This window comes from Serinus canaria, chromosome 12, assembly GCF_022539315.1.
Source record: "Serinus canaria isolate serCan28SL12 chromosome 12, serCan2020, whole genome shotgun sequence".
NCBI lineage: Eukaryota > Metazoa > Chordata > Aves > Passeriformes > Fringillidae > Serinus > Serinus canaria.
This window is the reverse complement of record NC_066326.1, coordinates 37,418-62,977: the sequence shown is the minus strand read 5'-3', so window position 1 is coordinate 62,977 and position 25,560 is coordinate 37,418. Positions and strand designations below refer to the sequence as shown.

Here is a 25,560-nt window from a genome sequence, read left to right as displayed (position 1 = left end):
GTGAGGGTTCTTGAGTTGTAGGCTGTCAATGGCTTTCAGGCAGCCAAGTTGATTATTTCTGCACGAAGGCACACATTGGAGAAGAACAGCAATAAGGAAAGAAATAAGCAGTACCACTTGCCCAAAGAATTAGAATTCATAAAAACATTGCAGATGGACAATTCAGAAAAAGATCTGCATCAGTCAGCGTGTGGGAGTTTTGCAAATGGAGCCAAGCCAGAACCAAGGCACGTTTGTCACACATAGGGATCCCCTGGAGACATTCTGTGTTGGTGGACAGTTCTGCTATCTAACAAGCATAATAAACAGGTTTAAAATTTTATATAGGTAAGAATCTGATCCAGATATATTTCATACCTGCACAAGGAGCTTATTGACTATAGTGAGCTACAAAGAACTAGAATATCTTTACAAGTCCTCTTCCTTAGTGAATCTAGGTTCGTACACTACAGCAGTTACTCTGTACTTTTGCACAAATAGTCCTGAAACTCAGAGTAGAGCCAGGATTACATTGTTGATTCTGCAGTCTAGTCTGGATGAGATGTGATTAGGTGTCAGTTAGGCAAATGTGATCATCATAGCAATGAATGGATGCAACTCATTATAATCCTTTCAGAATATCCAGTTTAACGTAACTGTAAGTGATAATAGTTGTGAAAACTCAGAGGAGGATGCCAGCTTGGAAATTGTGTCAGTGAAACACAAACACAAAATTGAACTTGAATCAATCATCTTTTGCTGCAGACAGACTTTTTAGTCAGCTGTTTGTTAATAGAAATTTGAATTCTTGGCATCTGATTCCAAAAGACATCAGAACTGGTGGACAACAGAGGCGTTCGTTTTTGTGGTAGAGAACATTGCCTTTTTAAAAAGCTTTTTAGACTTGTATTGGGAAAAGGCTTAAAATTCGTATTCCCAGAGTCTTTTAGACTGCAGAGAAAATGATACTACCAATGCAGGTAATGACAGTTTTCAGGGTTTTTTTCCTTTCTTTTCAAAAAAAGCATACTTTTTTCTAAAATTATGAAAAGTAGCAGTAACATAGCACCAATACTTTACAAAGTCTGAATCTGCTATGACAGACAAAATACTAATTTCTTACAAATAGTACCTTTTTTAGAAGTGAAGTTACAAACATCTTGTACAATAATGAGTCCTAATACAAGAAATATCTCTAAGCATTGTTATAGTATTACTGGATTAAATTTAATTCATGCATAAGTAGAATAACAGTTGGTTACGCACATAGCAGAATAAGGGCAGAACATGGAATTTCAAAACCGGTATTAGGAATGGGAGGACACCCTTGGTTTGTAATTGCCATTTCCAAAATGGAAATGACACTTGTAATGTATGTTCTCTTTAAGAGAACCCTTTCAATGCAGTAACAACATCTGTGTCTCAGATCCAGCAGTAGAAGAGTGCCCAAGAGGGCAGAATGTAGAATGCAAAACTCTGATTACTGCAAAGTCTGAAGTGTTAGCTCAGTTCGTACAGAACTTGACCAGAAGACCACAGTTTTTCTTTGCTGCGACATCTGAGGTGTAGGAATTTATTTTTGTACCTCAGACAACTGAAAAGAAATTATTTCAGATGTTCTAGAAATTAAACAGGACTGTGTCCATTTTTGGATCTTGTGACCAAAACCTGTAGGTATTTCCTTCTCCCTGTGGCTGGTGTTTTAGGCATTCGGTTGTGAGAAACTCATAATCTAATTACCACTGCTGACTGCTTCGAAGTCATCACTCAAAGTGATCTGGAAAAGCAGACATGCAAGAAGCAGAGACTAGGTTTTCTACATCTTAGGCTACAGCATATAGGAGTTCCTTTACATTCTGTCAAAACAGATGTATGGTTCACATACAATTCTTTTGTGAATGTTTCCCTTTTGGAAAATGTTTCAGCTCATTCTCATTTCAGGTTCTAGCACAAATCATCAAGGCAGTCAAATCACAAATTGCTGTTCACATCCTCAGAGGTCCAAATGTACCCCACATGAGTATCCGGCATAGTATCACTTATCATCCAGATTCCACTTATATACCCTTTACTTATGTCCTTCTGACTATGAGTCCTGGATCCTCTCAGGAAAAGATGATATATTTCACAAAATGAAACTGTTAACATGGCACATATCATAGACTGGCAATTAGGGATATGCTCCTGATTATTATTACTTTGTTTAGTTTTTGGCAGCATAATTTAGACACTAAAACTTGGTACCAGAGTCTTTATGTTCTCTTTTCATTTTGTTGCCAGTTTGTTATTCCATACTTTCCATGGAAAATACTCACAGTAAGTTCAACATAATGAACACCATTCTGCCCTGCAGGACTCTTAAGATGGAAGGCGAGTTATTATTTCCCTGTACTACCAGGATCAATTGCTTTATCAACACCATGCAGCTAAATCTGGGGACAAACCAGGGGGGAAATGCAGCGAAGCTAGGATCAAGTGAACTCAGTTTTCTTGCATATCAGAGATTCACCCAGTTGTTAAAACAGTGCTTCCAGAAGGAGAGAAACAGAGCTTAACTGATAATCTATAGGGCTGAAGGAAAGAGCTCTCTTCTGTCTTCATTTCCCAGATCAAAATTAGAGTTTGCTGTACTTTTTGAGGTTTTTTAAATTGAAAAATCAGCCTTGGAATGATTAAAAATGACATAGATTTTTAATATTTGGCTGGGATGAATCCATTATATGCTTCTGGCCACTCTCCCAAATAATTGTGGAAAAGCAAAACCATCTTATTTCTCCAATTCAAAAATATGGTTTAGTTCAGAATTTACTTCAGTATGGTTGTTTTTTTTTTACTTGCAAATGAAGCAATCAGAAAAATGTCATAAACTACAGAATTCCTTTATTTTGTTGCGGCTTTTTTCTCAGACTTTTCAATTAGGCACGCATATTTTATCTCTCTTTTAGCCACTGAAGCAATGTTTTTTCTTAAAACTGCAATCAAATGGCAAGATAAATTACTTGTCCAGACAACTTAATATATGTCACTCTCACTGAGGCTCTTTACCCCGGATGTATTCACTGTGATGTAGTTTCATCTCACTGACAGTGTCTGGATTTTTTAAGGCTAGCAATGTGAAAGTAGAAAGAGTGAAGGAAAGATTTTGAGGTGCCCAGTTTTACCTCACATACTGCCCTTTTCTATTTAAGGACCAGAAGATTTGACTTCAAAGTTGTGTTGTACTGTATGCAGTCCATTACTTCTGTAGACATGTGTGCTAAGGAAGAGTCTTTTCTGAGTTCTTCTAGCCAACTCTCAGAACTAAGACTGCAGACTGAGACCTGAAATGTAAGAGGATAAGAAACTCTCATCAGAAACACCAAACTAGCTATCCTTGATGAGGTCCACCTGCCCTGAGGGCCCATCAGGGGGATGCAGTGGGTTAATATCCAAGTTTAGTGAACATATTCAAGGCATAAGGACAAACTACCAAGAGACTGAAGAGGTACTTAATTTGGGACAGCTGAGGATAACTGGATGGAGACTGTGCAGCAGACATAGGCAACTATCTCTTGTCTCAGTCCATCAGTACCTAGCTGTATTTCTTTTGAGAAAAAAAAAAAGTTTGAGTATCCCTGTGATACTGACAAAGCTGGTGTAGCATGAGTCAGAGCACCAAAAGGTGCTCAATAACAATAGGTCTAAATCTGTTTGCTCTAGGCTTTTTATGGATAGAATCTAATTAATCCAGCCAATTACTCAAGTGAAAGGATCCTTTTATAAGCTGTTTAAGAGGGTTCTTGGCAAAACCAACAGCGCCTCTTAAATATGTTCTTCCATCCATTAACTCTAATTGGTCAATTAAAGTAAAATTAATTGTTGTATGCCACGGAACACCAAATTTTTAGAGGGAGTTTTTACATTAACCCCTCTTTGGGTCCTGTAAAGGAAGAATTCTTGTAGGATAATTAAAAATGTGTTGTGCACTATAAATAGCTTTGCTGGGTGGCAAAACAAAACATAAAATACTAGACTGGATTTGCATTTAAAATGCAATAGCATTCTGTTGCTTTTGCTACAAATCTAATCTAGAGATACACCCCATGTCATGGAGCAGAGGATTCTGGAAAGGCTGCAGCATTCTAATATGCAATCTCTCCTTCAATAAATCTTCTCAGTGAGGCTCCTAGTGGGGATGGGAGAGGAGAAAGGTAGGCACAGAACAAGGCATGCAATAACACGTCATGTTATTGACAGTAAAAGGTCTGACCATTACAAACATTTCATCACCCTGTCTGCAGCACACGCTTTCTTTCTGCATGGTGCTAGCATTGCTTAAATCACACCAATATCACTTCTGGCTCCATAATCATCATCCAGGACAATTCTGCACAGCAGACTCTCTTCTCTTGTGTAACCCCACTGAAATATAATTCTGGTTCATTTAATGGAAACAGTGAAGACAGAGAATTCAACCCATAAAAGGCCTCAGGATATGAATAGGGCGATGTGTACACATTCCTTCTTTTCTGGACTGTAATTTGATAATTAAAGTAGCCATCACAATGAAGTCCATCTACTAATAAAGCCAACATCTGCTGAGGTTTTTGGACCATTTTCTGGGAGGTATACGAGACGGTGATTATTCATAAACAAAGCCAGGGTGAGATCCACCACGTTGTGTCTAAGTAGCGGCAGTTCTCTGAGGCTGTGCTATGTATGCAGGATGGTGATATGCAATGCAAAGCTGTGCTAGGGAGCACACTGGCTTTCTCATGACCTATACTGTCCCTACACATCTGCATCCCCTGCATGAACCAAGACAAACAACTCCACTGATATGAGGAAACAGGAGAGCAGTCATGGAGTTGCTGGAAAATTGATACCTGCTTGTGGGCAGTGTATTTTAATCTTTCATTCTTTGGTATTAATATGACATTACTGATACTGTCTAGAGACACTTCTCAGAGGTGCTTCTTAGAAAAACTCCGCCATCCAAGAGCACTTAATATTTTCTGTCTCGAATGCCTGACAGTGCAAGGTGAAGCATGCCCCGTTGCCCATCAGCAATGGGTTATCTCCAGCAGACTGTTCCCAGTCTATGAGCAGCTAGAAGTTCTTCATTAACAACTGTCACCTTCAAATTCCCTGCTGCAATTCAGACAATGCTCAAGTAAACAGAAATAAAAACATGACTTGTGTCAGAGCTGGCTGCGGCTGTTGTCAAGATTTTCAAGAGGTTGTGCATGGCCTGAAGTCAAGTATAGTACTGGGATCCCTTATTCTGCAATGAACTTACAAAGCTTTCTTTCAGGTTTATGCTGCAAAATTCAAGAAGTGATGAAAGCTCATGAGATTTTATTTTCTGTCCTATTCACCAGATGACAAGCGACAGTGTCTCTTTTCCTTGTCTCTGGGCTCAGTCCCTGATCCTCCTTCCCTCTGTGACAGCAATTTTATGGGACTTTCTCCCATCTGCAAGATCTTGAGCACAGCATGTTTCACACTGACATTAAAAAAAAAAAAAAAAAACAAAAACCATGTAGAGAATTTTATGAGTGATTTTTTAAAAAATTATGTTTCTTTTAAAAACCTCTCACAATGCTCATGATCACTTTGGTTCTCTTCAGCTTAATGATTGTCAGCAAAATTCCTTACAATTGACCCACACAGGTCTTTAAAGGAGCTAAGCCCCGTTAGTAGACCGCTTCTGTGCTACCTCTATAATAGATATTAATATATCACCAGCCCTAAGAAATGCTAGATCTACAAAACCAAAATTCTGCCTCTTGTAAAACTTCTCATCAATTCTATGTGTGCATGCTAGCTTAGTGTAGTCACAGCGCAGAGATTTAAGAATCGGAGAACTAGGAACTGAGTGGAATCAACAGCTAGAATTTGTTTTCCTGTGAAAGCAAGAAAAGGAAAGGATGGGAAAATCTTTCCCAAAACAACTATCTAAAATCTATGCTGAATCTGTAGCTCAAAGCCTGCTTTGCAGAGTTTTATCTCCAGTATAGATACAGCTTGCTTCTATTACAAATGCATGGATACGTCAGCAACATTGCTATTATCATACATAGCAGTGAACCAAAAGACAGCTTGAACTGTGTTGAACATGTGTTATCTTGTTTGGATATCCTCTGACAGCCATGCCTGTACTGAGCAGCTCTAGCTAGGACAAGCAGCAAAACAAAGCATAAGTTGATTTTATCTTCTTGACAAAATTCTCCTTGAGTTTTACCATAAACAGGAAAGTATGGTAACTGAACTGCTCATTGGGATGAGAAGTCTTGATATGGTTGGCATATGGGCAGGTGTTGTACAGTCAAAACCAACTAACAAACTGTGTGTCTTTTTTCTGCCCGTGTTTTCTAGAAAATGTCAGAAACATCTGGAAATTTTCTGTTGCTTCTCCTTTCACACCTACTCCTTGTATATGAGGTTAATTTGATTACCTAGAAGCAACTAGAATGCTTCCCTTTCATTTGCTCTTTGTTGGGACAGAAACAACTATAGCCTTACAGTTTTCTTTGTGCCAGAGTTCACCTGAATTAATTGTCATGGAAGGGGCAGGTTGCACCTGTATAAAAGAACAATCAGGTGCTTTAGCTGTACCTATTGCTTCAGCTGCATTTTTTATCCACGGAGTGAAAGGCTCCAGGAGTTTCTAGTGGCCATCCTCCATGCCCATCTGATGCAACAGGAGTTCAGGAAAGGTGGGTGAGTTTCAAAACAGAGATCTTGAGGGCACGGGAACAGACTGTCCCTGTGTGCTGAAAGATGATTTGATGAGTTAAAGGCCCAGCTTGGATGAGCAAGGAGGTTTTTAAGAAACTTAAGATGAAAAGGAGGATGTATCATCTTTGGAAAGAGGGTCAGGTCTCTGACCCTCTATAAGGGGGCTGCTAGGGCATGTAGGAAAAAAATTAGGGAGGCTAAAGCTCAGTTTGAACTTAAAATGGTGACTTCTGTAAAGGACAATAAAAAATGTTTTTACAAATCTATTAATGGTAAAAGGAAGGGTAAGACCAACCTTTGTTCTTTACTGGATGAGGGAGAGAACTTAGTAACGGCAGGTGAGGAGAAGGCAGAAGAACTTAACACCTTCTTTGCCTCAGTCTTTAGCGGGAAGACAGCTTGTCCCTAGGACAACTGTCCTCTTGGGTTGGTTGATGGTGCCAGGGAACAGAATGGTCCCCCCATTATCCAAGAGGAGGCAGTCAGAGAACTGCTGAGCTGCTTGTGTATTCATAAATCTATGGGACCAGATGGGTTCCACCCCAGGGTGATGAGAGAGCTGGCAGGTGAGCTTGCAAAGCCACTCTCCATCATTTACCAACAGTCCTGGCTCACTGGTGACATTCCAGATGACTGGAAGCTGCCCAATGTGACGCCCATTCACAACAAGGGTGGGAAAGAGGATCCTAGTAATTATAGACCGGTCAGCCTGACCAAGATAATGGAGCAATTTATACTGAGTGTCATCATGCAGCATCTACAGCATGGCCACGGTATCAGAGCCAGCCAGCAGGGGTTTAGGGAGGGGTAGGTTGTGTTAGACAAACCTGGTCTCCATTTATGACCAGGTGACCCTCCTGGGGGATGAGGGAAAGGCTGTGGATGTTGTGTACCTGGACTTCATCAAGGCCTTTGGCACTGTCTCCCACAGCACACTCTTGGAAAAGCTGCAGCCCAGGGCTGGGACAGGAGCATTCTTTGCTGGGTTAGGAACTGGCTGGATGGCAGGGTCCAGAGAGTGGTGGTGCATGGTGCTGCATCCAGCTGGCAGCCAGTCACCACTGGTGTTCCTCAGGGCTCTGTGCTGGGGCCAGCTCTGTTCAATATTTTTATTGATGACATGGATGAGGGGATTGAGTCTTTCATTAATAAATTTGCAGATGACACCAAGCTGGGAGCATGTGTCCATCTGTTGGAGGGCAGGATGGCTCTGCAGAGAGACCTGGACAGTTGGATAGATGGGCAGAGACTAACAACATGAAGTTTAATAAGTCCAGGTGCCAAGTCCTGCATTTTGGCCACAATAACCCCCTGCAGCGTTATAGGCTGGGGATGGTGTGGCTGGACAATGCACAGGCAGAAAGGGACCTAGGGGTGCTGGTTGACAGCCAACAGAACACGAGCCAGCAGTGTGCCCTGGTGGCCAAGAAAGCCAACAGCTCCTGGCCTGGATCAGGAATAGCGTGGCCAGCAGGAGCAGGGAGGTCATTCTTCCCTGGTACTTGGCACTGGTGAGGCCTCACCTCGAGTGCTGCGTCCAGTTCTGGGCCCTCAGTTTGGGAAGGATGTTGAGACGCTGGAGCGCGTCCAGAGGAGGGCAACTAGGTTGGTGAGGGGCTTGGAGCACAAACCCTGTGAGGAGCGGCTGAGGGAGCTAGAGTTGTTCAGTCTGGAGAAAAGGAGACTCAGGGGTGACCTTATCACTCCCTACAACTTCTTGAAGGGTAGCTGTAGTCAGGTGGGGGTCGGTCTCTTTCTCCAGGCAGCAACTGGCAGAAGGAGAGGTCACCGTCTCAAGCTGCACTAAGGGAAATATAGGCTGGATATTAGGAAAAGGTTTTTACAGAAAGGGTGATAAAGTACCGGAATGGTCTGCCTGGGGAGGTGGTGGAGTCACCATCCCTGGATGTGTTTAAAAAAAGACTGGATGTGGCACTCGGTGCCATGGTTTAGTTGGGGTGTCAGGGAATGGGTTGGACTCAATGACCTTGAAGGTCTCTTCCAACCCATTGATTCTGTAATACCAAAACTGTATTTTTCAGAGCTGATTAAAATCTTGGTATTGCTGTTAGGATTCTCCTGATGACTGCATAGCAGCACCCTTCAAATGTCTGTCCTTTTAAGCAAGAAATTGAAACAGTGAATCTTCTCATCACAGTTGCTGTGAAGTCCCCTCCTGCCCTGCTGTTCCCCAGTCAAACATAGTTGGGAAGGTTCCTGGTTTATAATAATCTTTTATAACACTCATGTTCTGTTCTCTGAAGTGTGATAGATGAGTTGAACTTAGTTATTCATCAAAAATGTAGCAATTTCGTAAGGTAAACCAGATGTTTAACCAGATGTTTAACACAAGAGCTCTACAGGTGAATGCACTAAAAAGAAGTTCATGGGCTCAAAAACCATGTATTGCAAGGGTTTAATCCAACACACTTGTACTCTCAAACAGTTGAAAAAAGCCTCTGGATATGAACAAGCTGCAGTCCAAAGAAATTTTTTATCTCAGTCTGGTAGAGTTATGTTTGATAGGTATTCTTACTAGAAAACTTAAATCCATGGCAAGGCATTTTAGGCCAAACTACTTTAGCAGCAAATAAAATATCCATGTCCGTACATCATGTATGCATGTGTAAATAGGTGCACCTGCTTGTACAATTTGCTTTGCTTTACAATTAGGCCATACACTGTTTCTTCAAGTCTGCTACGCCACTGCATGAGTATGTACACGGGATGTGTATTTACATTTCATCAAAGCTTTTCAGGCATGTCTTTGTCCAAAACATGCTGACAAAATACAGCAAATAATAGCTATCTCAGCAGTAATTATGTCTGCCTGGTGCTCTTCCCCTCCACCCTGGTTATCTTGATAAAGGAGCTGTACAGAGCCTAGCCTTCATTTCACCCCCAGTGGCAAAAACTGCATGCACAACAAGCAGCAGGCTGAAGATTATGTTCATGCCTTGACCTCGAGACTTCCTGAACCAGTTTGGATTGGCTCTCCCTTTGAAACTGCAGGCTTCCACAGGAAGTTCATAAATGGGCCCAAGTCACAGCAATTGACGTAGTCCTAATATTTTTAACTTGGTTCTTCAAGAACTACCTACAATGGGTGGTGTTTCATGGACACAAAGAGCTTCCCGGCTTTTTCAAAAGCAAATGTCAGTGCGGTGGGGAAAATGCAAACCACTGAAAGCAATTGAGTAATGTAGCTTTTGCTGCTTTTGCTGCTCTGGGGATGTGGTGATGTGTGCTGTGAAGCTGCATTCTACTCCACCATGTCCCTGTGTCATCATCACAATACTGCAGGCAGCCATTGTCTCCAAAGAGCTAAACCACAGGCCTGTGTTCCACATCCCTCAGCTTCAGGTGTGTTTGGATCCACTGCTTAAGCCTTGATGCAATCTCTTTTCCCATGTCTTACTCACTACCCCACATCATTTGTGTCTTAGAAATGGTTTGCAAGACTCATTCAGAGGTGTTAAAGAAAAGTTCTTTCACTCTTTTACTGCTTGTGAAATGCCCATGGTTTGTTCCATCCACAATGACAAGAGAGACGAGCAGAAAAAATGAATGTTGCAAAGAAACACAAATATTAAATCTTTTAGAGAATGATGGATGCAAATGGGCATGAAAACCTTATTTCTAAGGTTTTTTACCTTTTTCATACAGCTCCAACAAACTGCAACTGCATTAAAGGCATTCCTTTCCATTCACTTGTTATCTCATTACCTGTTAAACAGAAACTTAATAGAAAACGCTCTTCTTATTTACATCTCTGCATTCCACTGATTGTATGCTATAATTTGACAGCAAGTTCAAATTCAAAGGTGTTGAATGCATTGTTCCTACATTCCTTTGAAAAAGACATTTTCATGTTGCCAACAACCTAATGGAATGGGGTGAAAGGTTGTTATTAATGTTAGCAGTGCATATGATTTCAGAACTATTTAATTCATTTATAAGTTAGCAGCTCTGTCCAAGGTCCATGACAGCCCTTAAAGCAACTTCTAAAATTCACTGTCTACTCTGATTAGTTCATGATTTGGGATTTTCTGGTCTATATTTAACTGAGGTACTTAGAAACAAAAATTAGGTATATATTATTGTTCTGAGAAATTGACAGGAATTTAAAAAAAGAAGCAGGACCCCTTCCAGCACATAGGCTCTCCTTTCATTCAGTCAAGACGTCAGAAACCTTTCTTACTGAAGAACAAAGCAAACTCTCCCCATTTCCCCTGACAGCCACAAAAATTAGATCCACTGGATAAACCAAATATTTTTGAATATTCTTTGGTTTCTGCCTGCAAATCATAGGATCCAGATCCAGTATTCATTTACAAAGTAAGGAGTTAATTTGATGTCTTTTATTTTTTTCACTGATAAAGGCTTATCTTGTATTCTTCCAATCTTTCTTGTAAGCATTTCCTGAGAGGGGTATAAGTCAGCCAACATGGAGAATCTGCCTATGATACCTAGCAGGGAAGGCCTTGCTTGTTTGGCCAAGGCTAGCAGGTCTTACATAATAATTTATTACAGTACCTTTCTGTTTCCTGGTCTGTGGTTTGCTGCTTGTTTTCAAAGCCAGTGAAGCTGCTCATATCCACATAGCCATCATTCTCATTAGCAGCAGATAATGCCCTGCTGGGATCTTCAAAAAACTCGGTAAAAGTTCCTGCTCTGGTGGATCTCCGAGGAGGAATTTGTATGTTTTCATAGTCAGAGCTCATAGCAGGAATGTTCTCATAGTCAGATGTGTCGGCATTGGGAAAAGAAATAGACCTAGGTTTTGTTAATGGCAGTGGCATGAAAGGAGGTCTGGACCGGTCCTCAAAGGACTCCACCCTTGACACAGTCCTGCTGAAGGACTTGGGCGTTCCTTTTCTTTTACCGTCCTTATAGAAAAGAACAGCTGAGGGAGACTCAGATGCACGGAGCTTACCCACATGTGATTTTAGTTGAGGTGAGCTACTTAGGCTCCTTCCTTCCAGCTCCATCAGCCTAGGAGGCCCGTGATAGCTGGACTCTGATGACGACCTTGAAGAAGAAACATTAACATCTACATGAACTTTATTCTCACTTTTCTTCTTGAACTTTAGAGTAAGAAATCTCTTAAAAGAAGACTTCTTTTTCTTGGAATACTTAGTAGGTGAGTCATTCTCTATCAAAAGTGAAGGTGAACTTTTAGTGATTGGCTTTTTGGTGATGTAGGCAAGTTCAAATGGAGGTGGTATATCAACAACTGAGGATGGAGTAGATATGCCACATGATGAGAGATGATTTTGCTGGGAAAAACTACCTGAGGAACCATTGACACAAGGCAAGGACAAGTTGTCTTCTGTCCTTTTTATTCTAACACCATCCAGTACACAGACATCACTTTCTCTGTAAACAGAGACAGGTATCTCTCTCCCCTCAACAGAATAAGATCGAGGATATAAGAGAAAGCGTCTTGACTTGATTGGTAAAGCCCTGTTGGCTTCCACTGGTTTTCCTTCCAATGAAAAGGAATTATTGCTCAAGTCTTCTGTCCCAGAGCCACTTCGAGAAGAGGGTAAATCAGTTTCAGGTCCAGTTTCTTCTGGAACAGTTTCTGGGACATAGCCTGGCATTCTTCCAGAGAGAGATCGTGTTCTAGTGACAATACTTTTACGATCAATGGGCAGCAAGTTGTTTTCACCATCCATGCCTAATTCACCCCTTTTACTCTGATCAGCTCCTACATCAGTCTGCACATCATGGACAATTTCATTTTCTTCAGGAAGCACATAGGGATCATCTAGGGAATCACTGCTAGTTTCTCTTTCCTCCGATTCATCAGTCACAATGACCACTTCAGGGACTGCTAGATTTTCGCGCAAAACACATCTGGTCCCACACTCTACAATAATTTTACCATGCTTACAGATTTCTAAGTCATCCTCAAGTGGGACCTCTTGAGGCGAACTTGGGACACTTTTGCTGAGACTGTTTGCTTCCATCTCATTGTCTTTAAGTTGCAACTCATTTGATTTGGAGGCTTCCGCAGTATTTTCATTATGCTCTTCAACAGTTAAAGCTTCTAGTTCTGGCTCCATCCCTGGACTACAAGGCAGACTATCAGAAATCAAGCCATCTTCATGCAGAGAGGCTTCTTCTGTTTGAAGATTCTCATCTGAATGCTCCACAGGTATTTCCTCGCAACATTCATTCTCACAAGGTGCAATCTGACACCCGTCATCCATATTCTCTGCATTCACAGTTTCTTCTTCCTCTTTCCCAGAGTCTTTGCTTGATTCACAGGCTACCTCTGATGTCTTCTCACTTTTCCTCTCAGTGATCTGGCAGCCATCACTGGCATTTCCTGTGTTTGTATTATTGTGCTCATTTGGGTCTACTTCCTCCTCTTCAGCTGCTGCTTGATGGGTTAACTCTGCTAAACTGTTTTTGGCACCAGGTTCATCTCCACACAGTTCTAAGTCAGGACCTGTTTCTTCACTGGCCTCCTCAGGCAGCATGTCAGGGCTTGCACAGTCATCATTTTCTAAGTCCCCTTCCATGTTCAAATCAAGCTCTGCATGCACACTGTGGTCATCATTTTGTGCTAGACACCCTGCCACTTCTAAAATCTCAGGAAGTTCCTCCTCCTCCTCTTGCCCTACCTTCTCACAAGCTGGGATTGATTCATCTGCAGGCAGTGGCATTGCAATGATATCTCTACAAGTATCACCCATTAGCTTCTCATCTCTATTTAATATGTTATCACTGTCAGTCTTACAATCGCTACTGTTCTTGACCAGCTCCAGGCTGTAAGAAGTTTCTTGCCTGTTTTTGGTTTCAGTATAATCACCTACAACATCCTCATCTTCATCTGCATTCTTGGTAGCATTGTTATCCCTATCTGGGGTATCTAATGACTCCTCACAAAGTACTTTGGACTGGTCACAGTCTCTGGATGACTCTTCAGAGTCTGGTTCCCTTGGTTCAGCAGTATCTGAAGAGTTATGATGCTCATCTCCAATGACTTCTCGATTACTGGTATTCTCATCACTAGCAATGTTATCCTCTTCCTTCTCTACCTTTTCTGGAGTTTCTGAGACTTCATTTTCCACAGAGGAATCTAGGTTTTGATCATGCTCATGTTCCAAATCATTAGAGTCTTTGCTGGGCAGCTGAGCTTCAGGAGCTACAATGTATTCATTATCTGCCTCAGATCCTAGGCAATCAGCATTGCATTGGTTTCCTTCACACAGCTCTCCACCAAGACACACCAGTTTCCCATTTGCACATTTATTTAAATTATTGTTGTTAGAAACACTGGATTTGCCATCAGTGTCAGCTGAGAATTTTGGCTTGGGAGCAATAGGTGGTTTGGGACCCCTAGACACAGAGTTCGGGTGATGAAGAATATCAGCTCTTGGCAGTGAAGGAGAAAATTTGGAGACAGGTGCTGGAGAAAGATGACCAATAATCTTTGGTTTCGGTGCTAATGGTGGTTTTGAGATTTCTGGAGAAAAGAGACAAAAGTCATGTTAGTCATCTTGGTTTCTTATTAAAGTCATCAGACTATATCCTGCAATACACTTTATCAGTGACTTGTAATGCAGAAGTAGTCCAGCCAACAAAAAGCTGAAAAGAGAACTGAAGGAGCAAAGCATATGGATCGTCCCTCCATGTGACACTGTAGCTATTCCAGTGAGCATAGTTTAAGGCCAAATCTGAGGTGAACTAGATGCAGCCCTAGCACACTTGGGGAAAGATGTACAGCTGCAGAGCCAAGGATGTATCATACTTCAACCCAAAACATGAGGACACTTACTGGTTTAAAGTCAAGTTATGTTTTCAGTGTACATCTTCTTTAGCCCTTTAGTCAAAAGATCCTCCATTCCTCCTGTAAATACCAGGATCCCTTGCAGGTACAAACTTCTCTAAACATCAAAATGTATTTTAAATATATTTATGTAAATACATTTATTGTTATGTATTTACCATAAGGCCAGCCTTGTATTTCTGCTTGTAGTGCTGACACATATGTAGGGGAAATCAAGCAGACTGGCAATAAACTAGATTGAAGCTATGTGAATTAAATTGTTTCTATATCACCATTTTACTCAGTAGCTTGCCTGCCACAGCCATTTCCAGCTGTCTTGGTCCTGAAATTATTTTTCTTCAAAAACTAAACAAAATGCTGAAAGACTGCATAAATAGGCAGCAATAGGGATCCTCCCTTGTGAGATTTTTTATGAGATAAAATATGTAGTGTGAAGAAGCCAGCATAACAAACGGTTACAGATAGTAAAAAGTAGGGAGAAGTGGTTTCCTCCTATTGCTGTTTCCTAGCCATCAATAGATAATGGCACTGTTAAGCAATCAGAAATCTCTAATTATATTTTTAATTTACTCATGGTGGTGGAAAAAGGAGAGCTCTCCATTGTAAACAAAAGCACGGGACAAACTATTTCATCATTACAAAGATAGAAACAATTATTTGTGGATAATCTTCATGCACAACTCACAAGAAATAACAGAACAACATGTCAAAAGACAAAAGCTGGGGCACTGTTCCTATGTGAAATCCTACCCAAAATAATGGTATGAGCTTCAGAAAGTGTAGCTACTGTGCTGTTGCATTTAGAGCATTTTGAAATACAGACTTTAGATGCGTAGCAGTGCAGACAGTTAGAACTAAGCTGTGCACTGTACTGAGAATAAAGGAATACTGAATGCAAACTGCTTGAAAAAGATTCTCTGATTGTCCCAATATTTGGTGGCATGGTACTTTTCTTATTGTTTTCCTAGTATAACTGGAGTAATTTGTACTGAAATAATACTGGCCTATTTGTTCGGTTAGACTCTGGGAGACATAAAAGGCTGTTTCTTCTGATCTTAACCTTTCTGAAATTTCTTCTGATACAAGAAAGAAGCTGACAATTTGGCATTCTGATGTAACCAGAAAACAGTCTTTCTAAAGTTATCAGACGCCAGAGAGATTTTATCTAAGTTAAAAACTGAATCAGTGATCTCAGCCCAGAAGGAATGAAAAATCTGTTATAAGCAGGTGCCTTATTGCATAAACCACTTAAGGATTATTCTGTATCTGGAGTTTTGTCCTATCTAGCTGCATGTTGGAGACTTAACTCATGAAAAAGGAGAGAGAGAGAACTGTGTGTTCACCAGTCCGCAGTTACTGTGGTGTTTCACAGTATCCACTGCTGGTTTAGGCTGCTGGGTGTCAGTCCAATCACAGAATGGGTAACTCGTTTTTCCCTGCCCACTAAGTCAGAAACTTTAGGTGCTGAACACTCCACCTTTGCTAAAGTAACATTGCTTCTTTTGCAGGCAGCGGTTGAAGGCTGTAGAGTACTGGAGACTCTTGCCAGTTAAAAACAGGGAGGCAACAGAAGTGGGTTTAGTATCTTGTAAGCCTGATGCCCCAGCGAGAGCTACCTTTTGCATTTTTAAATTAGTTACTGAAATTATGGAACATCCTAAACTTACTTTCTGGTAGTAAAATGAATGAATTTGTTATTAGCTAAAACTGAGTCTTTATACCTTTACCACCATAATAAAACATATTTAGGACTAACTCCTAGAAAGAAAAAGCCCATCATTTTGGAGGTACTACACCACTTTCTGCAGTGCTTGGCCTTTCCTAGGAATGCATATCCAAGAGTTGGATAAAAATATTAGTCTGTTCCTGGAATGTGACAAAACTTAAAGTTTCTCCATTCTCATCCTTGTTCTTTTCAGAGATTGTTTGTGTTAAAACAGTAAATAATGAGGAAAAGACTGGACTTTAGAGAATGCCAGGACCTTCCAAGCTTTGTTGTATAAACAAATTCGAAATAAAATAATGACAGGAACTAGTTTCCTTTAAGTAAAATAACCATGGAGACATCCACTTAAAAGAAACGCAACTTAAACAATTACCCACTTTCCCTCCAGAGACAATTTTCTACAGCAAAAGGATCAAGTAATCTTGCATTTTCCCTTCTGCTACCTTCAGCAGAAACAGCAGTAACACTGCTGTTGGAAGAGAACTTATGGTAATGGAGCCTGTTCACAGTATGGTAATAGGCATTGTCATGTCCTTCTCCTACCCGCTTGTGCCAGCTACTGGTCACTACTGTTTCCTTACATAGTTTTTTTCCTAGATGCTTCGTCCATTGATCTTGCCTTTCGTGAGTCTCCATAAACAATTTTCCTTTTTCTTTGGTGGCAGTGAGGAAGAGGTAGCAGGAGGGGAGTGCAAGTGTTTGTTTAAAAAATAACCCAAACAAAAGAAACCACAGCTTCTTGCCTTTTATCACAATTTCATTCTGCTTCAATTTCTGCTTCCTTTGCTGTCTGAGCCACTTGAAAGGTTCTGGCTGTAACTTCTAAATGCAACATTGCACCATAAGTAATGTGTATGCTCCCAAATAATTGTGCATGTTTATTTTAGGATGTATTTTATGTTGGAGGGAGACACACCCACCTTGCGCTTAAAAGGAAACTCTTGGGGAATACAAATTCCTTTAGCCTGCTCCTCCCCTTATTGTTCAGTGCTTCCTTGTACTGACAAGGACCGCTTCCTCTCCTTACCCACCTTCCTTCAGGCAACCCTGCATAATTCTATTCCTGCCATGATCCATATGAAATTACACTACATTAGTCTCCTCCTGTCCAAGTTTCTAAGCAGTCAACAGTAGTCTATCAGGTCATCTGGTACAGCTCTCCTGGAATAGCAAGCAACCCATGCAGCCTTCGCTGTTCAAGTATTTCTTTGAAACAACATATATTTTGTAGTATGGTATTTACCAGAAATACTGCAACTACCCACTTTCAAATATTTTCACATTTAGGATTTCAAATTTAGCCTAGAATTTAATTAGGGTTTATAAGGGGCCATACTTACAAAACACCACCACCGAGAACTAACTAAACTGAGGTTTCACATTTGCCTGGATATATTGTAGACGTGTCCCAGGGCCATGGTCTTTGCTAGTGGCTCAAGAAAGTACATAGCTCCAGAGTGCAGATACTGGTTCCAGCCTTGACTGGTGCTGCACTCCAGTTCAGGCTTCTTTTAAGATGCTGAAAGTAGCTTTTTCTGACCAACGAACTTCTGTGGACCTGTGCTTCCTCCATGCCTTTGGCACAAATTCAACTCAGACGTTCGTTAAAATGGCAAAGACACTGAGGACAGAGGGCAGAAATGCATTGTTCAAGGATTTGCAGAGCTTTTGGGTGGAAGTGACAGGGCAGGTAAAGGGACAACATTGCAACAGCGGGATGGGACTGCACCAAACTGAGAATCCTGGTAGAAACCAAGTCTTGTCTGCCACTGCTTCTGCCCAGGAAGAAGGGATTGAAATCCACAGATGGAAAGTGTCTGAGAAACAGGAGGTAGAGGGAGACTATCCAGAGAAGGAAATGAGAAAGTCCTGTTCAGCTCTGATCAGGAGCTTTATAATTTCACATAGGTATATCAGAATGAAGCTAAAACTGATTTTCTAGAAGATTTTGGTCTAAAGTCAGCAAAAGGTAGACTATACACCTTAGTATCACCATATTTTATTCCTGTAATTAATTATTTATTTTAAAAATGAAGCCCTTTTTTCCAGTTAGTGCTGCCTTGCTTCTATTTCCAGCACTTAATATTGCTTCTTCCATTGAAACATTCCATTTATTATTGTTTCTTCCATATTATTAATTGTGCAACATTTGATGCAGAAATAGTTCTCTTTGTTTTACAGCATATAAGTGCATCACTTATTTCACACTACTGGAGAAAAGTCTGAGATTACAAAAATTACAAAAGAAGTGGAAACAGTTGCATGGGAATCACTTGAAATGGAAGAGGTATTCAGACTAGGATTTTTAAATGATATAGGACTGCAAGTCTTCCTATTAATTGGGGTTCCAGTCCAGATTCAGATACTAGTTTGACTTGAACAGGTATTAGATATTTACATGGCTTTTGTGAATTTGGACTTCAGGAACTTGAAATACGAGGTCAAAATCAGCAAGCCCCTAAATGCCTCAGATATTTACAAAAATAGTATTTCATGTTCTTTTTAAGTCTGATACTTTTGAGAAGTATCTGTCTTACCAGTATGTGTTCTTGTGATCAAAGGTACTCTGCATATAGAAAGAGGGCTCCACAGCGTGAAGACAGACCGATAGTCACTAGTAACTCTCCCAACAATTCACATAGGAATTTTATCATCCTAAAAGTCATAGCTGCAATATTAACAGCTGGGCTGTCAAAGCCCACCCCACTCTGCAGAACTAAAATGCTGCTATGTACAGTTACTGGAACACATCCTCTATGATTAGATCAATGCATTATGATGCTGGAATATCACATCGATACCTTACAAATTTCTTTTACTATATAACTTTACTGCAGTCATCTATAAATATAATTCAACAGTATAATATTCCACAGTGAAACAGTGTTGGAGAAGGGGGAAAAATCAAAAGGCAATAAAATCAGGAAAGGGTATGTTTCAACACCAAAATCATCTTGATCCCAAAAATTCTCCCGTGTTTTCACTGTCTCTAGCAGACTGTACACATAAGTCTCGCTGGTGGGCTTGGCAACGAAAAACCCCATGTACATGACAAATAATCTTGGTTCTAAACTACTACCATACATTTCTTTTTAATGCAATTGTAAGCGTTTGCGTTGTTACCAGTTTGGCGATGTTACTCTGTTTTCACAACAGTAACTTAATGCTGAGGCAGAGAACCTGTTGTTTCATATATTACTTCTTAGGAGCCAAAGAAGATGGTTATAATTCTCTGACAGGTCCATACAGCATTTTTTCCTATATCACTTTCAGTAGCAGCTGAAAGAATATACAATCTGCTTATATCTCTGAACAATCTGGAGTCTAATGTCTGTGCACTTTTCCTTTTACATCATTTCACCACCTGGCAAAAAAATTACTAGAGGCTAGAAGGTCCTATATATGAAGCTGGTCTGGTCTCTTGTCTCTTACCACAGATTTCCTGTGGCCTTGGGTGGATTGCTTCATCTTTCGTATCAGTTTTGCATCTCTGAGGATAATCCATATCTCCCTTCCTGTTCTCAGTCCGTCATTATTTTAAGTTCTGTGGGATCAAGGCTGCCATGTATGCCTGCACATATGACTCTACTTACTGGTGCTATGCGTTACTTACTGTAATACAGTGAAAGCCTAATGCTGGTGCCCATGTTGTACCAGTTAATAAATATCCCTCTCCTTCAGATTCAGTAGGAAGTTCTGCTTTGCACTGATGGGGGAGACATTCCTTGCATTGTGCAAACATACAAAACAAAGGCTGAGAAGGGATATGAGCACTCTATAAATACAGCCTGGAGGTAAACACCAGAAGAGGAAAGGAACTATTTTTAAGCAAAAGGACAATGTAATCACAAGAATAAATGGTGTTGAATCTGGTCTGGAAACCAGGAGTAGCAGGAGAGCTACCTGAAAAGTTTTTGTTTAGGATATAATTGGAGGAATTATTAAAAGCAATAATAACAACGGGTGCCGCTTTTGATAGTGAAGGCAGTCCCATTCAGTCCTACATTCCTCAAAAAAAAAAAAAAACCAACCAAAAAAAATCCAAAACCAAAAAACACCTACTAATAAAGTTTAACTCTTTACAAATGGATACATCTAATATTCCTTACCCTGCACTTCCACTGACAACAGGACTAGATTAGAGCTGGTCTGTTTTAAATAATGGAGAGATGAAAAAAGAGAGGTAGGAGCATCATTGCTTGAAGTTATTTTTGGCTGGCTTCATTTTCAAATGAGTTTGCCTCCTGGGAGGGACAGAATCCAGACCAGGATCAGCAAATAGAATGGAAATATCACCAGATTTTAGGACTACTAGAGGAAGGAGAACCTTTTTGTTTTAAATTCAGAGGAGTGGTATAACACACTGATACAACAGCGGAGTGCTGGGTTTGACAGAAAATAACTTTTCCAATCCTATGTCACTATGTTTTGGCAAAAAATGAATCATAGTTTCCAAACACAGAACAGTTGTAGGGCAAGGTATCTAGTGGTAAAATCTCCGGGCTTCAGGATGTACCCATACATTGCGAGTGAGGTGCCCAGCAATATTTACCTGGAGCAAGGAAACACAACGGAAATTTTTAGGGCTAACAAAAAAGATCTGTTGCTTTTCATCTGTAATTCTAGAAGCAGCTTTGAATTTTTCTAAATAATTCCAATTAGCAATAATTGTTTCCTGTATTGTTATGCTTTTCATCTTTAATTCTAGAAGCAGCTTTAAATTTTTCTAAATAATTCCAGTTAGCAATAATTGTTTCCTGTATTGTTATGCTTTTCACACACATGCCTCATCCCTGAAAATCAGAAAGTCTTGGTGAACAGTTTAAAGTTTGCCCCAATTTTCCAGTGGCTTCTTTTCATGTTTTAACTGTTGAATGCCTGTTCTCTTATTCTGTCTCTTTCACCTTCCCAGTTTCCATCAAGGAAACATCTGAAAAGTTAACAGAAAGGAGGAGGAAGGGTTTGGGTTTGCCTTAGAGAGCAAATTCTGAAAAAAAAATTACCTTCCCCCAAAAATATACTCTTGGAAAGAAAGTCACAGCAGATTCCCTAGGAACTTCGTGAACGGTTGTGTGTATCCGAGGGAGTAGTGGGCGCCGTGTTCCTTAGCAAGCGCAGCCTTGCCGGTCTGCCAGCCTGGTTGTCCCCGGAACACCTAACCTCGCCCGCCCTTGATCCCTCAATGGCTGGGCAAGCAATGGGGTACTCGCAGACTCAGGGAGCCATTGAGCACCTGCTGGATCGCGGGGAAAAGGAGGGCCGGCCCTGGACGGAGGGTGCCCGGGGGAGAGGTGCCAGCCCCAGCGGCACGGCCCAGATGCAGGGATGCCGGGACGAAGGGGTACGCGAGCCCCGGCGGAGCCGTACCCGAACAGAGGGTCTGTCCTGGTGATGGGACGTGCCGGAGGAAGGAAGCCCGCCCGGCGTTTGCCGGCTCCGGGGAAAAGATGTCCAGAAGGAGAGACCCTTCCCGGCGGGCCCGCGCACTTACCGGCGTTGTTCATCTTCCACCCCAACTTCGCTCGCCGGCTGCTCCGGGCGCTCAGCGCATGGCTCCGGGGGCCCCGCCGCCCTCGCCCCTCGAGGCCGCGCCCGGCCCTACAGCCCCTGCGGGGGCACGGGAGCGCAGCGGGACGGCCGGACGCGGACGGCGGGCTGGGCGGGTGGCGGTGCCGGCCGGGGGCGGTCAGCGCCGCGCGCCTCCGCCCTGCCCCGCGCGCGGCCCGTCGGGGGGCGGTGGCGGCGCCGGGGCCCCGCACGGCCGGCGGCGCGTGGGGCCGGACCGGGCGGGGCAGGACCGACTGCAGGCAGCGACTGCAGGCAGAGCCAGCCGCGGGGCGAGTCCGGGGGTCCCCGCGGAGAGTGGAGGACATGGATGCGGCACGGATGCCCAAGCGCGCGAATATTGAAAGGCGCGGCGGTGTCCTTCGGCCTCCTTTTCGCGTGCGTCCCCCGCCCCCCCCCCCCCGCCCTTCCCCACTCCCTTTCCACCGCCCTTGGTCCCCTTTTGCGCTCCCTTTCAGCCCCTTCTCCATCTCCTCTCCCGCTTTCTCTACTCCCTCCATATCGCCTCCATCTCCCCCCCTCTCCTAACATCTTTTTCCCTCTCTTCATCCTTGTCCTCCTGCCCAGCCTTCCTTTCTCTCCATAATTTCCCCCCGTCCGTCCATCCCCCTCAATGTATTCATTCACACACACGCACCCACTCCATTCCCCCGAGGAACACGACCGCCCCAGCCTAGGACCCTCCAGGGAACGAGGCTCGGGGAGGCCCCCGCCCCGCCCCAGGCGTTTTTCCCTAACCGGGAGCATCCCTGCGGAGCCGACAGCACCTGCTGCTGGAAGCGGGATCTGAGTGCAGAGGAATCAGGCACGGTCCCTCGCATACAAACCACACTTGCTCAGAGCAGTTTCAGACAGCTGCAGGATGCTGTCTGCAGCTCTCTCCCATAAGTCAGCATCTGGCTCAACGAGGTTAATGCAGGCACCTAGTTTTAGGGCTGGTAGCAGCACTAACACCCAAGCAAAATTAGATTGCTCCCTTCCTCTCAATGGAGGCATTATATTGCCTTGCTACATTTCCTGGAAAACTCCCCAAAATCTGTGCAACTAAAGTATACTTAGTAAGCAAAAGCGTTATATTATTTTTATTATTAGCCTAAAAGACAATCCAGGATGCAATTTCCTGTACTGAAATGATGAAATGTTGTGAGAATTTTGTAGCTAAAGGCAAGTAAGAACCATAAAATAACTGCTTGAAATTTGTCTGTTTACTCTGTAATCCTCTCGAAAAATAATGGGGAACGATCTGTATTACAAATGGAAGAATGGGAAGGTGAATGCATGTGAACATGTTCAGGAGATGCTTAAGGGTCAAATCAAGTTTTTGCAGCCAGAAGAGGAATCTCTGCTTTTGCAAGCATATCCTGCAATTAAGGTTTTAAAGGGTGGAGTCCACACCACATAACACATTCCTTGAAGTAAGCAGAGTTCAGAACAGAAAAATCATTTTCCCCAGGGAGAACCCATGACTTAATTGATGAGAGGTGGAATTGACATGTCTAATTTCTTAAGTCATCTATTGCAATAAATGAAGCATATATTTAAAAAATAATTTTGACTAACTTTTAATACTGAGATGTCTTTTGACAAAGGATTACATAACATAATAGGGATTAACATAACCCAAATACCCATTTGACATATTTTATGAATTTAAAACTCAGATGAATGTTCTAGGTTTATAGATCCCCTTTCAGCAGTTGTTTTAAGTACATGTTTAAATTTAATCAAGCGCATATAATCTGTTTTAAGTAGGGTTACTCCGTATACTTAAGTGCCCTGTTAGGTCAGAGCTATCTAGCACGCTGGAGTCTTACTTTTTCATCATTGTAACAGGAGCTAACACTCTTTTTGCCATTTTAATGGAGTCCTATAGAGTCTGTCTATCATAATGCACTACCTAAGCATCCTAATTGTTATTTTTAAGCCTCTTTATGTTATCCCATAGAGGTGTTTGCCAAGATGAGGTCTGCTTCTTTATAAGCAGTCTTTCAGGGCATTTTTCATGACCTTTCACCCTTCTGTCTCTTTTTCTCTTGAGAGTTCTTGGTAGAGAAAGAAGTTAAAGGACCATCGCTCAGATGAGACCTCAAAGATTATTGGTGAAAATTTCTTTGAAAGACAGAATGGAGAATCTGATGAAATCCTTCACCCTGCAGGAGCCCATATTGCCTGGCTAGAACAGAAGTGTCTGAAAGCAAAGCTTGCTCATATAAAAATTTGACAGCATTAGCTGCTCATTTCAGCACAATTCAGCACAATACTTCCTGGCATATAATGGTAATTTTTTCCTATTTTTGAGCACCAATATACCTTTTATGACAAACAGTTTGCTTGCTGCCTTCACTCTACATTTATGTTCTTCTTTACATCAAAAATGATTGCAAAGAATGTGTTGTATATATGTCATAACCTGTCGCTGTTGTATTGAGATGGGTGAATGAAGCGAGATGTAGACTCTAAGGTCTCAGAAGATAAAATGCTGAGTTTATTAGACATCAGTTTCTTTTTATAGACTGTTCTGATAAAGCTGGACCTGGTTGGTCCTCAATCAACACCCCTGATGTCATTGGTTAATTAGGAACAACATTTTTCTTGTAAACATCTTACAAGTAATTAACATGTTCAGAACACCAGCTGCAAAGATAAGGGATTACTTTAATTCTTTCTCTGAATTTTCTTAAAACTTCCCAGGACAATGCCTGTGAAAGTTATCTGACTCTCTCCTTCTGACTAGACTGTCTGTAACCACAATAGCCTTGGCCCCTGATTTTACATCCTCATTAAAGGCAAGAGAAGCTGAATGAAGACAAACATGAAGTGGAGAGAGGAAAAGAAGTTTGGGAAAGTTATAGCTACATGATGAGTATTCTGTCCCATACAAGTAGTTTGTTACTTCACAGCATACATTTTTTCACAACGTTATTTCGCAATAAAAGAGATTACAGTTACCAGTTATTAATGACTAACGCTGCAAACGTGCTGTCCATTACATAGTTTATAGAGCTCATTTCAGACTACAGGAGATACTAGATTTTGAAAGATGGTCGACGTGTACAGACCCCAGCATGTCGTAGGAGAGGGAGGCTACAAGGATAGTGGCGTCAGCGCCTAGAAAACTAGTCTGTGTTTTTATTACTTACAAAGGAATACAATTCTGAAATACTCCAAATGTATCTTTGACTCTCTCTTGATCAAATGAACATATGATTGCTTCACTTATCATTTTCAGTACAGGGCCCTTAGCAAGAGCACCAGGCCTCTCAGGATGGAGATTTACGTGTTTCCATTCAGGCTCACAGTGCCATCAAGGTTCCTCTGATGAATCATGTTTATGAGCTTTTTACCGCTTAGTATAATTGTAGCCAATTGTGCAAAATCTGAGAAACCCCACATTTGGGTCTACTCATTGCTCACTGCCATGGAAATTTCCTTTGCCACTCAACTGCCCAGATACCTAATTCTCGTGTCCTGGATTAGTTTTTGCCAATGTCTTACCCAGGTATGACTTCATTTAATGTAACGTAGCTTGGGCAACGATGTGTCCAGAAACAAGTCTATCTTTACTCAATGGCATGTGATGGTTCTGCACTCCAAAGCACTTGGTGCCTGTATTTGGAAAATGTCAATACAGATCTACTGGCAACAAACAGAAGTAGCTGAAAGTACATTTTGATGGACTGGCCTACTGCAGTTACTTGTTTTGATCCAGACTTTTATGCCCTTGCAGATGCTGTCCGTTACACAAAGCACGAGAGGAAATAGCATC

General features: G+C 41.7%; 1 protein-coding gene across 1 annotated transcript in view; it reads right to left on the bottom strand.

The window, feature by feature from the left end:
* The window catches only part of FGD5 (FYVE, RhoGEF and PH domain containing 5), a 75,754-nt gene extending 53,900 nt beyond the window's left edge, over positions 1-21,854 (bottom strand). Inside the window, exons 1-2 of the mRNA XM_018924469.3 lie at positions 21,721-21,854; positions 11,236-14,179 (exon numbers count right to left, since the gene is read on the bottom strand). Of these exons, the coding sequence (XP_018780014.3) occupies positions 11,236-14,179; positions 21,721-21,733 (2,957 nt within the window). The 5' untranslated portion in view covers positions 21,734-21,854. The remainder of the gene's footprint in view (positions 1-11,235; positions 14,180-21,720) is intronic.
* Between the last annotated feature and the right edge of the window lie 3,706 nt (positions 21,855-25,560).